This window comes from Chelonoidis abingdonii, chromosome 20 (genome assembly GCF_003597395.2).
Source record: "Chelonoidis abingdonii isolate Lonesome George chromosome 20, CheloAbing_2.0, whole genome shotgun sequence".
In the NCBI taxonomy this organism is placed as follows: Eukaryota; Metazoa; Chordata; order Testudines; family Testudinidae; genus Chelonoidis; species Chelonoidis abingdonii.
In genome coordinates this window covers 17,726,929-17,744,542 of record NC_133788.1, presented here as the reverse complement: position 1 = coordinate 17,744,542, position 17,614 = coordinate 17,726,929, and the positions used below count along the sequence as shown (strand labels likewise).

The 17,614-nt window shown below is 43.7% G+C and overlaps 1 protein-coding gene across 1 annotated transcript in view; it reads left to right on the top strand.

Annotated features, from left to right (window-relative positions):
- The first annotated feature begins 1,649 nt into the window (after window positions 1–1,649).
- The window catches only part of DHRS11 (dehydrogenase/reductase 11), a 63,525-nt gene continuing 47,560 nt past the window's right edge, over window positions 1,650–17,614 (top strand). Inside the window, exon 1 of the mRNA XM_032779342.1 lies at window positions 1,650–1,781. Within this exon, the coding sequence (XP_032635233.1) occupies window positions 1,650–1,781 (132 nt within the window). The remainder of the gene's footprint in view (window positions 1,782–17,614) is intronic.

The following is a 17,614-nucleotide window of genomic DNA, read 5'->3' as shown; positions in this document are numbered from 1 at the left end:
GAGAGGTTAAATGAGTTGCACAGGGTCATGCAGCCAGGCTGAGCTGAGACTACAGCCTAGCTGTCCTGACTCTGTCCTGTGCCTTAACCATAAAACCATCCTTATTCTATTAGGGTAGCCCTGGAAGCCCCCTCCAAGATTGGGGACTTATTGTAATTGTTGCTGTATGTGAGACAGTCCCTGCTCTGAAGATGTTGCAGTCTAAATAGACAAGACAGACAAGGTGAGAGAAAAGTATTTTATTATCCCAGATTTACAGGTGGGGAGCTGAGGCACAAAGAAATGAAGGCTGGGATTATCAAATAAACCAGCAGTCTAACTCCTTGAAGTGACATGCCCAGGGTCACACAGCCAGTCTTTAGCAAAGCTAGGGCCAGAACTATGAAATCTGGACTCTCAGTGGGATGCCTAAACCATCCCTCCTCCTCTTCTGTTTAACCTAGCTACAGTAGAACCTCCAAGGTACGAACCTCGGGAATGGAATTTGTTAGTCACTCTGAACAAACCATTATGGTTCTTTCAAAAGTTTACATCTGCACATTGACTTAATACTGCTTTGAAACTTTACCATGTAGAAGAAAAATGCTGCTTTCCGTTATTTTTTAGTAGTTTAACACAATATTGTACTGTATTTCCTCCCCTCCCCCTTTTTTTTGCTCTGCTTCTACCTGATTGTGTCCTTCCAGTTCTAAATAAGATACAGTAGAACCTCAGAGTTCTCATTTCTAGGGTGACCAGATGCCTTGATTTTATAGGGATAGTGCCAATTTTGGGATCTTTTATATTGGCTCCTATTAGCCCTCCTCCATCCCGATTTTTCATATTTGCTGTCTGGTCACCTACTTACTACTTATTATACTTTATTATCTGCATTGTGGTAGCACAGAGGCATGCTACTCATGCACCAGGACCCCCCTGTCTCATCTTAGGCATTGTACAAATGCTAAAAAAAACAAACAAGCCTCTACTCCCAAAGATTTAATAGATTTGTCTCATCGGCTTTGCCTGCCCTCATTTTTTATCTTACTAGAGTGCTGACTGGGGCTCTCATGCAGAAGTGCCTTATACATTCATAGATAAACACACCAATAAAATAGAAAGCAGAGCAAAGGAGACTGTGTAGCTTATCCTCCCTTTGTGGCAGAGACCCTCAATTTCTTCTAGGTGTGTACAACACCCTGGTAGGGGCACCAGACAACAAGTGTGAAAAATCGAGACAGGCAGTGGGGGGTAATACGAGGCTAATTAGAAAAAGACCCAAAATCAGGCCTGTCCCTATAAAATCAGGACATCTGGTCACCCTACACTGTGGGGTGTCAATTTATGACTGAGGCTCCTCAGAGCTGCCACATCAATAATCTATTCCAGGGGCATTTCATGTTAAGGTTTTCTCCCCCTCCCTGCGGGGTGTGCACCCAGTGCGGAGGAGCTCAGCCTCCTCTCATCCCCCCGGGGCAGGAGCAGCAGAGCTGAGGCCGAGGAAACTCAGTGCATGGCAGGCGGGGGTGCGGGAGGTGCTGCCGGCGCCGGCGGCTGAATATGTAATAGGCGGGGGAGAGGCTGGGCTGGGAGAAGGGGAGGGAGGCGAGAGGCGGGGCGGGGAAGGATTCAGCCTCCTCGGGCAGGAGGGTAGCTGGGCTCCCGGGGCCATGGAGCGCTGGACGGGCCGAGTGGCGCTGGTGACCGGCGCCTCGGTGGGCATCGGGGCGGCCGTGGCGCGGGCTCTGGTGCAGCACGGCATGAAGGTGGTGGGCTGCGCCCGCCGCGTGGACAAGATAGAGGTAGGGGGGGCGGGGGACGTGGGAAGGGGTCTCCCTGCCCCCCCGGCTTTTGGGGGGATCCTATGATACTGGGGGGGGGGGACACCCACATTTTCGTCCCCGCCGGGGCGCAGCCTCCCCGCCCGCTTCTTTATTGTTAGCGCTCCCGGCGCGGGCTGCGCACAATGCCGGATACACCCCCCCACGTGCGGGAGCCGAGGTGCCTGGGGAGGGGGCAGGTTGACGGGTCTCTCTCAGCAGCTGTGAAGGGGGGAAAAACCCTTCCAAGGGGCAGCCTGGAGTACCCCGGGGGGGGGGGAGGGGATGAAAGAGATCTGGGGACTCTGCAAACATCCCTTGTCCCCATTATTCTTCCAGTGCGGGGGGGGGGGCAGGGAAGGGGTTGGGAGGACCCCAGATAAACTCTTATTATTCCCCTACCTGTAATTTGCTAGAGCTCTTCCCTTCCCACCGCTCAGGTCACTGGTTAAAGTTGCAGATCCCCTGTGTTGGTTGATAGTTTCCCCAAGCCTTACCCTCTCTATTGAGCTGTCAGATAAAAATTCAAAGCCAAGATATTTTCCAAAGTGACTGATAATTCTGGTTGGCTCCATTTTGGGGGGCCTCATTTGAGGTGCCGTTAAAGGGACCTGATTTTCAGAAGGTGGGTTTTTAGCACTTTTTGAGCTTCAGGTCCTTTGAAGGTATCTCTCCGTCTGGGTACCCAAAACCACTAGCCATTTTTGAAAATCATGGCCCATATATTTTTGGAAAGTATCTTTGGAAATAATGTTTTTAGCTTAAATTTTAAAACTGGACTGAGTTCTCATAACTTTCGCTGTCTGTTTTACTTTCCACACGTTTGACTTTGGAAAATAATCCTGTCAATCTCACTTCTATTTATGAGCCCAGTTTGTAGTCAGTTTTACTCTTAGGTTCTAGCACAATGCTGCAGTGTGTAGGTTGGAGACATTTCAGGGAAATGGGTATTAAAACAATTACAAAAACTGTTGTTATTGGAATTAAATTGTAAAAATTCCTGGAAATATTTCTGTTGCTGCAAGAGTCTCTAAAGATGGGTTTTTACAAAACCGAAATTTAGGACCAAGTTTGACCTGAGTGTCCCTCTAGTTAAATAATACTGATAAAACACTTTGACCTCAGTAGATGAAAATATGTATAGAAGTGCAAAGTATTACACTATGCAGCTGACTGTATATTAAAATAGAGCAGCCAGGAGGGTTGGCTAGTAAAGGGTGTGTTGGTTGAGGAGGACCATGGGGGGAAAAGCATCAGAAAGTGTTTTGAGGGAGATCGTGGAGGCTAGTTGGGTAAGGGAGCATTTTGCTTTACAAGGACTTCGCTTCATTGCAGAATTGTATAGTGTTTGAAAATGAGTGTGAACAAATGAGTTAGCTGACACGATTCTGACCACATCTAAGTGGACAAATTATATTCAGAATCAGCTAAGTGTGATTCATGATCAGTCAGCTGATACGAAGCTAAAAACCATTTGTCCTGGTCTAGACAGAGGACTCGGATGTGGTCAGAAGCATCATGCCAACTAATTCAACTGTTGAAAATTATGTTCCAACACAATACAATTTTGAAATGTAGCAAAATCCATAAGAGATAATAGAGGGATGGTGGTGAGATTAGATTGTAATATTAGTTTGCTGAATAACGGTGAACATATCTTGTAACAAGATGTCCTTAACAACTAGGTGACCTCATGACTATATTTCTGTCAAAACCTCCATGTGCTTATCCTCCTCTTTCCCTCATCTGTTATGGCTTTCACTTGTTGCATTATGGCTACCAGTATAATCTAAACTCTTTGGGACAGGAATTGCACCTTGCTCTGTTAGAAAAGTTTCTGGTACATTTTGGATGTTACCCACGTTAAAAATAATAAATACCATAGTATAAATACTTATGAGTGTGTAAAATTCATAAAATGTAGCTGAAGAATGGTTTAATATTCTGCATAACTGTTCACATCAATTTGAAATCCGGTGTTTATGAATGTGTATTATTTCTGGAAAGGGCTGTGAATGAAGTTCACTAAAGATATCCAAGTCACCTGCGATTGTAAGGGTGAAATACATTCACGTATATGCTATTTTTTTTTTTTTTTTAAGACTACACATCTCATATCTTGTGGCTGCTGTTATAATGGTCAAAGGCACATTTAATTGACTCACCTAGCAATAAATGTAAAATATATTCTCTCCTTTGCCGGCTTGATTACACTTTGTACAGTAATTCAGTTTTATTATCTTTTAGGCCCCAACTCATCAAAACCGTTAAACATATGTTTAACTTTAAGTTCGGTTTTGAATTCACTGGGTCTTACATATATGCTTAAATGCTTGGATGAACTGGGGCTTCAGTGCGTAAGTTGGGAAGACAATTGTGGAGTCGAGTTATACCACTAGCCAACTATAATTATATTCCTCTCAGAAATCACTGGCTAGAAGTTACTTATTATATTTTTATTAGGTTACATCTAAAAAAAACACACGTGTTTGTGTCTGTGTATTCATTCTATTTTGATAGTTAAATTTGTCGCCTAGCGCTTTAGGTTTTAATCCTTTGAGGGGAAGTAGCTTGTTAATTTAGTTGGGAAGTCAAATTTAGGTTTCAGTAGAGAGTAAGGCATGTTATTTTTTTCTTTTTATTATGGAAAGATTCCCAAAAGTTTGATGTATCCTTTGTCCAGTCAGATCTTTCTGTGCAATATTGGCTCTACAGAGCTAGTTAAAAGCTAAGCAGTAGCATGTTTTATGTAAATATTGACAGCTTCTAATGATCTTCAGCAATGTATTTGGAAATTTGAGGTGCTAAAAATGCTGACTTTTTATTGTTATGCTGCTACAGGGAGAGGGGAAAAAATACTTCCCAACAAGCCTGAATTGGGAGACTAGAGCCAGGGGAATGGGGTGGCAAGACTCCGAAGACAGAAATATACATATGTAAAATATGGTGAAGCTTTGGGAAACAGGCTGTGGTAATAGAGAAGAATACCCAAGACATCTAGGGAATGTTTCTTGGCTTTATTACCAATAGGGCTGCTGCAGATACATGTTTAATAGTCTCTGTTTGCCTTGCATAGTCTAGCCATGGAAATGAATTTCAACTTTTTCTTTCATCTGCTCTTCCCCTGAGATTCCTGCCCTGTTTCTGATCAGGTTTTTCCAAAGCTCTTTGTTCAAAAAGAAGAATTGGAAGTTGTACCATTAAGTTTTAAACATAACTCAACCAAACCCCACCTTTATTTACCACGTACTGCCTGTATTTAAGATATAACTTTGTTGTTTTTTAGCTTCTGTGTTGTAGGAAAGTATTATTTTAAAATTGTCTGAAAAACAGAATTGGTTTATGTTCTGAGCTGACCAGAGGTACACAGCATTTTAAGGCACTTATTGTTTACGTGTGGTTTAATAAATTTTATCTAGGCCTGTAAATCCGTCTGAACAATGGAGAAATGCTGGTCTTGCCGTAACTGAGATTAAAATAGCTTTTCATGTTAAACACAGTTTTGTCCCTGCAGCAAACTTTCCCAGAACTAAACCAAATTAGCTGAGTGTTAGATGTGGTTTGTTTTTTGTTTTGTTTGTTTTAATGCCAGTGTAGGAAATTTTTTGGGCAAGCCTAAGGTATATGAAACAAGTTACTTGGGACCATGTTCATATATATTTTGGGGACACCAAAAGTCCAAAATGGTTTGGCCTAAATACTCCAAATTTGTTTTAATCTGTTGGTTTTGGCAGGGACTGCTACGTTGGAGTAGTTTTGTGGATGGAATTGTACAGTTATTTGAAGCAGTTTTTGTGTAACTTAACTACTCTGTGGAGTTTATAAACACTGGATGGCCACCATATGGGGAAAGGCAGAGGGAAACCGCATAGGGGGGAGAGGAGTGGGCTGGCATCAGTGGAACAGAACAGAGAGAGCCTCATGGGTTGAGATAGAAGAGTTACACCTAACCAGCCAGGAAGCAAAAGCAATGTCATGTGACCCATCTATCCAATCAAAATTAACTAATATACAGTATTTTGAGCTTAAAATATTAGGTAACTACAATAACCTTCTTCTAAGCAAGCTATGATAGTAGCATTTGCCAAATAATAGGAGGTAAGAAGCTTATGCCCAGATAAATGTGTTAGTCTCTAAGGTGCCACAAGGACTCCTCGTTTTTTTTGCTGATACAGACTAACATGGCTACCACTGAAATCTGAATAATGAATGAATCTGAAAAAAGTATAAGCTGGTTGTGGATAATTTGCAGCTAGAGAATAGTCAGAAGGGTAGATCCTCAGCTGTAAAGATCAACATCAGTCCAGTGAAAGCAATGTAGCTAAGCTGATTTACCAACGAGAATCAGGCCTTTGATTCATTAAATAGATTGTTCCCTATGAGTTATTAATTTTGCTTTAGTTTAAAACCAAAGCCAAGTACGCCAGTCTTGACTCCACAGGTAAACCCTGCGAAGGAGGTGAATTTGATTTGTCGGTAGTCACAGGCTACAAACTTCTTAAAATCTTCATCAGATCTTACTTCATTTAAAAGTCCTCCATCTAATATCTCCATCTTACATGCAAAGGATAAAATCCTGACTCCACGTAAGTCAATGGAAGTTTTGCTATTGACTTTCAGGGGCCAAGGTCTTGTCCAGAGTTTGAGCCAAAACCTATGGAAGTCAGTGGAAAGATTCTTATTGACTTCAGAAAGCATGGGACCAACCTCTGTGAGCGCAGGGCTGAAGGGGGCAGAATTAAGGTAATTGGAGTGGCCTCAAATCAGTATTGCCAGCCCCAAGCATTCAAAACTCACAAGTCTGGCTCCAAAATCCAAAACATATTTTGGGGGCTGCTTTTTATTTGCTTTCTGGTTTTTCAGCCAGTAGTGTGTTTGTGGGTAACATGTTCAAACTTTTCTCCACAACCATGAGAACCAGGAGCTTACTTAAAAAAAGGCTGAGTCTCATGTAATCACGTGACTCCAGGGGCTGGGGCTTTAAGAATAACACCTCATATCCCGAGAGTCTCAATAGAAGTGTGAGAGTACCAACACTGCGTTTCCATACATTCTAATATTTTGAGGGTCAGGGAGGTGGTGTGTTTTATTTTTAAAGATAAGAGCTTAAAGGTCACCTATATAGGACAAAACATCTTTGAGATGAAACAAAGGCCTGAAAGGTGTCTCCCTCCCCCCCCCCCCCCCATTTGTGTGTATGTTAGAAATTCAGGTTTTCTCTAACCAGGTACTTCATGAAAATGACTGGGATGATGAGATTACAGTAGACAGACAGCTGAGGAGTTTGTCATGGGGAAACTGGTTTATTGTCAGATTATTTAAGACTCTATTGTCTTTTGGCTATTTAATGTTTCCTTTTTCTATGTAATATTTTGTAAATGATGCCATTGTATGCATTTTCCTTTAAAAAAGAAGCAGAACTTGTCAATAAGATTGATCTATGGAGAGTCAGGTTAGTCTGTTATGATAACGAAGCGCTACAATCTGAAGTTCAATAACGTTATACATATTCAAGAGTTATGCTTGTCATAATCTGTTGTCAATTGTTTACCCCAAATAGTTTACCCCAAATTTTTTTATAAGATCCGAACTCCTGGGTTCTGTTCTCATCTCTGTCTGATTTTCTGTGCCTCAGTTTATTGATCTGTAAAAGGGAAATGCTCTTGCTTACTTAACTCACCAAGTGTGTTAGGAGGCTTAATTATTTAGGGCTTGATCCAAAAGCCCATTGAAATCAGTGGGAGTTTTACCATTTATTTCAAAAGGCTTTGGATCAGGCCCTTAATGTTTGTAATGGTTACGTTTGTGGTGGTTAAGTGAAAGGACTTATACAGATGAAAATTATTATTGGCATTCCATGAGAGGCTTTGGTAGAGTGGCCTTTTATCTTGCTATTTCCTTTTCATTTCCTCTTCATTATCATATCTTTAGAATGGCATTCTATCTGCACGGTTCCTAATACTCCTTTGCACTTTTAGGTGTCCGTAAGCACTGGCATATGGTAACACATACATTTGAACCTTTTTGAAAAGTTGCAGATAATATCCTGCAAATGGGTTGTGGTGTTTCCTTGGAGCTAGAGATTTATATAATTAGTTAATCTAGTTGGACTGGTCTTTGTGAAACTGAACTCCTCACTCAACCAGCTACATTATCCATCCATTCACAAAGGGAAGCTCTGCCCTGCTTGTGTGACACACAACATTAATGAATCTTCATTCTAAAACCTGAATCACAGATGATCATCTTTCACAACATTTACTATCCAGGGAAGCAACATAAACACCATTGCAATGTGTATACTGACTTGCATTTAAATTGGCGTTTTGCTTCTGCTGGGCATCTCTGGTAGTGCTGGTTAATTTACTGAGTTGTGTAGCTGAAGTTGGTGATTGCACAAAACTTTTAAAGGAGAGACTTTCCAAAGCATCTAAAAGATTTAGGGCAGGAAAGTCAATGAGCCTTGTGCTCTCTAAATCTCATAAGTACTTTTGAAAATCTCAGCTTAATGGTCTTTGTTACTCAAACTTTTCTGGCAAAAGTACATTATGTATAACATAGACCTCAGAAACACTCTTCTAAAATCTTTACTTTTTATTAAAACCAGCACAAAATGCACATTTTATATTGATAATTTATTTGTACATAGATTGTGTTGCAGATACCCAAGTGTCCCAGATAAGACCAGGTTCCATATTCTAATTCTGTTTAGATTCTTTTATATCACTGTAGTATCTGAGCGTCTTCCAGTTGTGCGTGAAGTAATGCACTAACATCTGTCTTGTGTGGGCCATTCTTTCTCTCATCGTGTTCCCAGGGGAGAATTGGGTGTGCAGTGTAGTGATTTGTTTTGCTAGGGTTTTGGTTGGTTGGTGGTCATAGTTAAACGTCCACATTGCTCTGTGTTTGTGTTAGAGGAGATGAGGTTAAAGAAGTGCAGCCTGCACTTGGAACAGAAGGGTGTGATGTTTCTGGTGGTCCTTAGCAACCAGGGAAGTTCATTCTGCAGTCTCAGACTGCTCCCCAAGAAAGCTGTCTCCTGCGCTGACAAGCTTTGACCTTATGTTGTAGAAAGTTCCATTTTGGAATGGAGTTTCAGTCGGCTATCCCTGACTGCTGCTCTTCTGAGGCTGGTTTCTTGTAGGCATCACAGGGGCAGTGGGTCTTGAGTAAGGATATGAAAGATGAGTGGACTTATGGATTAGTTCAGGGAGAGCATATCATGTGTCAAGGGCAGTGTGGAAAAATGCCTGGGGATGTTTGGGAGAGAAGAGAGAAGCTGGGATAATTTAGTTGGTGTCGGTCCAGCTTTGAGCAGGGGATTGGACTAGATGACCTCCTGAGGTCTCTTTCAACCCTAATCTTCTGATTCTAAATGAAGCGTTCACGGCTGGCATCGGTGGGAGCGATGCGATGGAAGGCAGGAGCAGATAAGGAAGGGAATTAAAGGGGAAGAGAAGAAACCTGTATTTGATGCAGTGGGAAATGGCAAGTCAGTGGAGGGGTCAAAAGGAGCCCGGGGTGACATGGACTTTGAATAGATTGGAGAGAGGCAGTGTGAGTGCTGAAGAAGCAGGAATGAGGGAGCAGGCAAGATGTGTTACAGTATGTATCTCTCAGATGTGTTAAAATCTAATACACTGATGTGTAAACCAGCGTAACTTGTGTATATAGAAAATAAATCCAAGCCATCTTTAACCGGGGCAGCATAACTGGTACTGTTTTAAAAACAAAACAGAATAATCATATTCATAATCTCTAATCCTTCTAAGGTAAACTGTCTGGAACCACTGTGTATAGATGTTTTATAACCTACTGCAAATTGGTAACTGAGAAAATATGTAGTCTTGTGGGGGAATTAATCTAGGGCAATAAATACTATGTCAAGATTTCTTAATCTCTCGGAAAATCAGATAAGAGCTAAAGGCAAGATTGCCAAGGAGTTGCAGAATTTTGTTTTGGGGTTTTAAGTGGTGGTGAGAGTGGTACACTCTTTATTTGACTTTGAAATAAAATGTAAAATGTTAGAACTGGTCAAAAACGTGAAAAATGAATATTTTTGGATCCCTTCTATGAATTATTATTTAGTAAGAGTATCATTTGGTTTCAGTAAGTACAGTGCTTACTATGTGGTTTGATTTGGATCGATAGTTATTTTATCTGTGTGGCACAGTAAAGAGCTAACTTTAGTCATTTGGATTTATCCTATATAATAATGTCCAGTAGTGATGGTCTAAAACAGGGGTAGGCAACCTATGGCACAGGTGCCGAAGGCGGCATGCGAGCTGATTTTCAGTGGCACTCACACTGTCCAGGTCCTGGCCACTGTCCAGGGGGCTCTGCATTTAATTTAATTTTAAATGAAGTTCTTAAACATAAAACCTTATTTACTTTACATACAACAATAGTTTAGTTATATATTATAGACTTATAGAAAGAGACCTTCTAAAAACCTTAAAATGTATTACTGGCATGTGAAACCTTAAATCAGAGTGAATAAATGAAGACTCGGCACAGCATTTCTGAAAGGTTGCCGGCCCCGGTCTAAAATAAAATACTGTACATGCTCAATTCAGCAGCAGTGACTCACATAGAAGTTGGTTACTCTGTTAAAACAGTTTCTCACCAGCGAAAGTCTTTAAATCTTACTCAGTGCACTATGCCTGCGAGTAAGGGTTACCTGTGTCAGTGGTACAATTGTGGTCTTCTTCTATAATTCAAGTTTGGAGGAATAAGATAACCCTGAAGGAATCAGATAAGCCTGCTTTTTCTGTGCAAGTCTGATAAATGAATTTGGCTAAAGACTTGTGTTTAAGTGAAATCCTTGAGGCATTTAAGCAGTAATACAGTTCTTGGTGTGTACGGTAACCCAATATTTCCTGGCTTTCCAAGGTTTAAGTACAGGTATACTCAATGTTGTTGAAGGGTGCCGGCGCTGCTAGTCAATCTGGATTCCTCAGTAATAAAGTTTTTTTGGCAATGAATGTATTAAAGTGAAGCATGTACTGAAGTGTTTTGCTGAATTGGCCCAGATCATTTAGTACTTTGCATTAAGCGAATCACTTGTGTGGTTTCTGTCATCCTCTCTATGGGAGAAGAATTGTGTGTACAAGCAGTGTTTTGTTTGGTGGTTGGACTCTGACCTGCAAGGCTTTTTCCATTTTGAATTTCTGACTTCAGTTTCATAAAACCATTTTGTAGTCTGAAACCTGTATTTTTGTAGCATTTTTCTTTGGATGTTGAGAGAGACACCATGACAAATTTGAGAGTGTTGTGACTGAGAAGACTTCGTAACACAGCTGAATATTAAAAACTCATATGTTTCTAAAGTAGCAAGAAAATTCAAGCAATATTTGAGATCTGTTCATGTCATTGAGAATAAAATATCTCATCTCCTGGTTGTACTGACTGATACAACATCCTCTCCTCCCCTTACTTAAAAATGTAATGCATCAGTTACATTTTGCAACTCTCTACACCTGAGATAAAATGTATGAGTATTTATTGGTAAGTGTAGGGTCTATATGGCTTGGAGGTATAATAGACAGCTGAACATCCTCTCACTTGTAACGCGTGCTTTTTTTTTTTATTAGAATGCAGGAACATATTAAATGTTTTTCTCTGTAAGAAGAGGCCTAGAGTAGAGATCAAGAGAACAAAGCTGCTCCTATGGGATATGAAAATGAATTGCATGTGTAAGAATGAAACCAGATAGCAAGTCACTTGGCTACTCTTTCTCTCTGTCAGCCAGCAGAACATTCGTCTGTGTAATTTTAAGCGTACATATTAGTGCTAATTTAACCTGTACAATTGTAAGAAGGCTTTCAATGTTAAATCATGTATTATTAACACAGTGCAGTAGGTGGTAAAATGCTGCACAATAAGACTAATGGATAAGCATAGAGTCCCTCTGCCTAGAGAATTCACAGTCAAAATACAGCATCCTGTTCTCTTTCAGGTCCATTCAGACTGTACTGTATCCCCTTAGCTGGTGATTTTCTCTTTTCTCTACTGACCTTAGTCATCAAAGTATGGGCTGTATATTTGTGTGATAAAAGTGCTCAGCTGGGCTGGGAGAAATCCTTTCTCCTCAACCCCTAGGCTGTGGATCTATACCTAAAACTGCTATTTAAAACTCTGGGGCTGGATTTAACACCCCTTCTGTGGTCCTTATGCACATCCCAACCAATCCAAATAGACAAGACAAAGGGTAGGAGAGAATACAGGCACGGAGAGGTGACGTGACTTGTCCATGAACAGTGTCAGGAATAGAATCCAGGCCTCTTGTGTCCCGGTCCAGTGCCCTATCCACTGGACCATGCTGCCTCTTGCACGGCTCTGTAGTTTTCTATTTAAGCAGATAGGTTTGGAGTAAAGAGGTAGATTTTTCATTTCTTTTTATCTAAATGTAATAGACTTCAGAAGTGTATTCACCTCACCCATGTTAATTCTATCCATGTTTTATTTATGAGCATTCTTCCTTTTAACGATGAGATGCTGGTCACTACCGAGGACATTGTGGTTCATGTTGCAGCGTTAAGTTGGGACACAACATTACAAGAATAAGACAGAATTAAAGCGTTTCCTTGGCTCCCTGCCACTCCACCACAAGAGGGGAACGTAAGAGAAGTGTGTTGTCTCATAGTCTGTGTGCTGCGCGCACAACACAATCCAGACACAACCGGGGGAGACAGACGCAGAAGCACGTTACGCTGACGCCCTGGGGACACAGCTGCAGCAAAAAAATAGCAGACAGAGCACAGCTCTGACTGTAGCAAAAAGATGAGTTCAGTGGTATCCTTGCTTAAACTTGATGCAGCTGCACTAACCACTGTTCAGGGGGCTACCTCGTATTTCATTACATTTAGCGGCTGCTTAGGGAGATTGAAAACTTTCTAAACTAGCTGCTGGTCTGCACAGGACTAAACTGCATTCACATGGGCTTTGCTAGGGTCAGGATGAATTGTGAAATGCTTTTTAAACACCTTTGTTTCTAGTTTATATAGGGATCATTCTCACATCCTAGCTGTATTCATTTGGGACCAGATCCTCAGCTGGTGTCAATTGGCTTAACCCATGGAACTGTTTAGACAGGCTGAAGGCCTGTTCCCATTTCAGAAAAGTCGATCGTTCATTAGGCTGCTGGTTGCCCTATAGGAGGAAAAGTTTCAAGGGTGCTGAGATTTTTGGTGGTTTTATCCTTCCCATTGCTCCTTACTTCCTCTGTCACTCGATGGCAAATTCCTTTTCTTTAAGATTTGCAAATACTTGTTCTTTATTTGCCAGCACTGATCGTGGTTGCAATGTACCTTGGAGATAGGTGGCAAGGAGTGAGCCTTAAGTGTGTTCTAATACTGGTATGCACTATGGAATTGTGCTCACGGCTGCCAAGGAATCTAACTGTAGATAATATGACAGGTATCCAAAGGTAATTCCACTCTTTTTGTCTGTAGATCTCAAAATGCTGTAGAAAATTGGTATCATTATCAATCTGTGCCTTGGTTTTCTCATCTATAAAATGGGGATAAAGTAACTGGCTTAAAGTCACACATCAGGTCAATGGTGGGGTGGGAGTAGCACCAAAGTCTCCTATCTCCCAGCCCATGACTCTTTCGACTGGACCATGCTGCTGCTTTGTATGATTTGTGTTTCTCTGGGGAAATCATTTTTCCATCTTAAATTGCCCTTTGAGTCCTGCATTGAGGCAACTTTCTAGCTGAGGAGGCCTAGATGTGGCTTCCTCTGGAAACAGGTAGTGACATGCGCACGTGCACACACCCACACCCCTTCCTCCCCCCGCCCCACCCGGAACATTTGAGCAGTGTGAGGTGCTTACTTCCTCCTCTTGGTTTTAATACACATCCTTCAACAGTCAGAGATCCATGTACCTCTTCCCTTTGATAATTTGCATTACGATAGCTTGTGGTGGCTGTCACTTCTTTCATTAACCTACAGGCTTTTTTAAAATGTTGTTGTGAATTCATTGCTTGTGAATGTTCCTGGATTGACAGCCCAGGAAACTGAGGTCTTCTATGTACAGAACATGCACAGTTTCTCCACAGAGCTTCACCTGTGTTCCTTGCCCTGATCCAGGTGGCTCAGGCTAAGGATGAGAGGGAGCTCAGCTGTTTCTTTCAATCTTAGCCTCTCTGCTAAAAAAAAAAAACAAAAAAAACAAAATGGGAATTTTTTTCCTTTTCTCTCTCCACACCTCTGGCCATTGGACTACTTGCACTAGAAGCTCTTTGAGGCAGGGACCCTCTTTTTGTTCTGTGTTTGTACAGCGCCTAGCACCATGGGGTTCCAGTCCACAACTGGGGCTCCTAGGTGCTACTATAATAAAAAATAGATGAGTGAGTTGATGTCTTCTTATTATTTATTACACAGGCCACCCAATGTCCACCAAATGCAATATTTTTCAACCACTACTGATCTAGGTTGGATTAGGATCAGGGCCTGAAAGGTAAAAGATTCAGGATCCCATTACCTAGTTCCCTTAGCCAGTCATTCCCCTCCTCTTCTTAATAAATAAGACAAAACAGAAGGACCAGAGACACCCAAACTAGCAAAGGGGATTGTTGGGAGATCAGACACCATCAGGATATAACTGGTTTCACAGAGTGTGTTTTGATTTTTCCTCGGATTGCTTTTATAATGGACTTTGTGTCCTATAAAACATCTTTTTTTAGGTAGGCTATACACAGCGTGATACAATGTGACTCCAATTACAAGCTTTAACAGGTTAATTTTAATGCATTTGTGACAGTTATTGATCAAAGGTAACGTTTATAACCAGGGCCTACTTTGTCAAGGTTGCTCAATAAACAGCCTTTGATAAGATGAGCTATTGACTGTAAATTCTGGCCGCTCAGCCTCTTAACAGATTAGTGCTTTCCTTTTCAAGCAAGCTGTGCGTAGGAGGAGGTGGGAAGAGAAATGGTGGGCCTCAGTCTCCCTGTTACATGCACTTTATATAAATGTTCAATCTTTACCCCCCCCCCGAAATATCTTACTTGTATATTTATTATTTTTAATGTACTGTACAGTAAGTACAGTAAGGCAAAGAGAGAGCCCAGCGGAGATCAGGGCCGTAGTGTGCCTGCCATGAAGTCCCTCCTGAAGAGTTTACATCCTAAACAGACAGACAAAAGGAGAAACAGGCGCAGAGAGGAAATGATTTGTCCAAGATTATTGGCAGAGCCAAGAATTCAAATTAGGTCTCGAGTCCCAGTCAAACACCCTATTCATATACAGCTCATCGGGTGAATGCAAGCAACCTGCATAAGAGCTGTAGCCGTATCAGGTGCTACAGTATTTCCCCTCTTGCAAGGAAAGTCTATTGGGTTGGCCTAATACCTGGATAAGAAACCTCCAAGGAAAAGCTAGGTTGTTTGCGATTCAGTAGCTAGCACTCTTTCCTCCTAGTCAGTACTGTACCAAGGTACTGGGATGTGTTGCATTGTTTTTGACATGTGACATTCAGTCAGGATCTTGTGACCATTAACAATCCAATGGCATTTTCCACGAGAACAGGAATGCTGGCCAAATTCCAGCTCATTACATTCTGTCTCCTTAATAAATTCCTCCTCCGGCTTCAGGTAAGCATGGCATGTTCAGGTAAATATGTCCTAAACAGTTGTGTAGATTTTAGGGTTGCCAGGCATCTGGTTTTTGACCAGAACACCTGGTCGAAAAGGGACCCTGGCGACTCTGGCACTGCTGACCGGGCTGTTAAAAGTCTGGTCAGCAGTGCAGGGGGGTCCAGGTCTATGGCAGGCTCCCTGCCTGCCCTAGTTGCATGCGGATGCCAGCTCCCTATGGCCCCTAAAGCACTGGGGCGGCCAGGGACTGGGAGGCTTTGCGTGCTGCCCCTGCCTCCAGCACCGCCTCTGCAGCTCCCGTTGGCTGGGAATTGTGATCAGTGGGAGCTATGGGAGGTGGTGCTTGCAGGCGTGAAGGCAGTGCACACTGCACAGAGTCACCTGGTCACCCATGCGCCTAGAGGCCACTGGAACCTGATGGCTGCTTCCTTGGCACTGCAGTAAGCAGTGTTGGGACCCCACACCCTCCACACACCCCAACTCCCTGCCCCAGCCCAGAGTCCCCTCCCATGCCCCAAACCCCTCATCCTCCCACCCCAGAGCCCACACCCGCAGCTGGAGCCCTGACCTCTCTCTTCAACCCGGCCCCACCGCCAGCCAGAGCCCTCACCATCCGCGACTGCAATTCCCTGCCCCTGCCCAGAGTGCCCTCTCACACCTCAAACCCCTATCCCTGTCCCCACCCCAGAGCCCTCACACCCCTGCACCCTAACACCCTACCCCAGCCCAGAGCCCCCTCCTGCACACCAAACCCCTCTTCCTTGGCCCCACCCCAGAGCCCGCAGCCCCAGCTGGAGCCCTGACCTCCCCCTTCGTCCCAAACCCCTCATCCTCTGCCCTGCCTAGAGCCTGCACCCCCAGCCCAGAGCCCATACCCCAACGCCCAGCCCCAGCTTGGTGAAAGTGAGAGAGGGTGGGGAAGAGTGAGCGACGGAGGAAGGGGGGATGGTGTGAGTGGGGGTGGGGCCTTGGAGAAAGGGCAGGGCAGGGGTGTTCAGTTTCGTGCGATTAAAAAGTTAGCAGCCCTAGTAGATTTGCTTGGTACTTTTAAACAGATGAATGTATTTCAACCAGGCGCGACTCTAGGAATTCTTCCGCCCCAAGCACGGCAGGCAGGCTGCCTTCCGCGGCTTGCCTGCAGAGGGTCCGCTGGTCTAGCAGCTTTGGCGGACCCTCTGCAGGCACACCTGCAGGAGGTCCACCAAAGCCACAGGACCAGCGGACCCTCCGCAGGCACATCTGCAGGAGGTCCACCGAAGCTGCAGGACCAGCGGACCCTCCACAGGCAAGCCGCCGAGGACAGCCTGCCTGCCGCCCTCGCAGCGCTGGCAGAGCACCCCCCCACGGCTTGCTGCCCCAAGCACGTGCTTGGTGTGCTGGGGCCTGGAGCCGCCTCTGATTTCAACTCCAATATGACTGCGTGTCAGTAGTGGATAAAGTGATTCCTGCATTTAGCAGGGCATGGTTTAGCATTGTGAGCATAGGACAGGGAGCTTGGGGGTTTAATCTAGGTTCTCCCCATGATTTGGTGTAAGAACTTGGAGAAAGTTACTTGCTTCAGTTTCTCCATCTGTAAAAAGGGGGCTAATAATCTAATTTACCTAGGTTAAGTTTTTCAATGATATTTCTCATTGTGGTATCTGTGACGAACTGGGACTGTTCTTAATGTTTGCTCTGAACACTGTGTTGGTGCCTCAGTGTCCCCTATGCAGTTCCTAAGTATCTAGGTGGTGGGATAAGGGTGTGTGATTGCTACAGAGGAAGGGGCCAGTGCACCTAAATGCCGGGCACTCTGTCTCCTAGCAACTGATGGCCTGGGCCCCTCCTCTGCAAAGGTGCCAACTGAAAGTGTTGGAGACAAAGGGATCAGGTGACCTCCTGGCCCGGGAAAGGAGCTGAGCAGAGAGGAGGGGCTGGAGGGGGGTTAGTCTGGAGCTGGCTGGGGACTAGGAGTGAAGGGCAGACCTAGGGGTCTGGCTCACTGCCCCCCAGAATGGACCCGGCCGAGGGGTCTGGTTCGCTGTATCTACAAGCTCTGTTTTAGACTCTGTTCCTGTCATCGAATAAACCTCTGTTTTGCTGGCTGAGAGTCACGTCTGACTGCAAAGTGGGGGTGCAGAACCCTGTGGCTTCCCCAGGACCCCGCCTGGGTGGGCTCGCTGTGGGAAGCACACGGAGGGGCAGAGGATGCTGAATGCTCCAAGGAGAGACCCA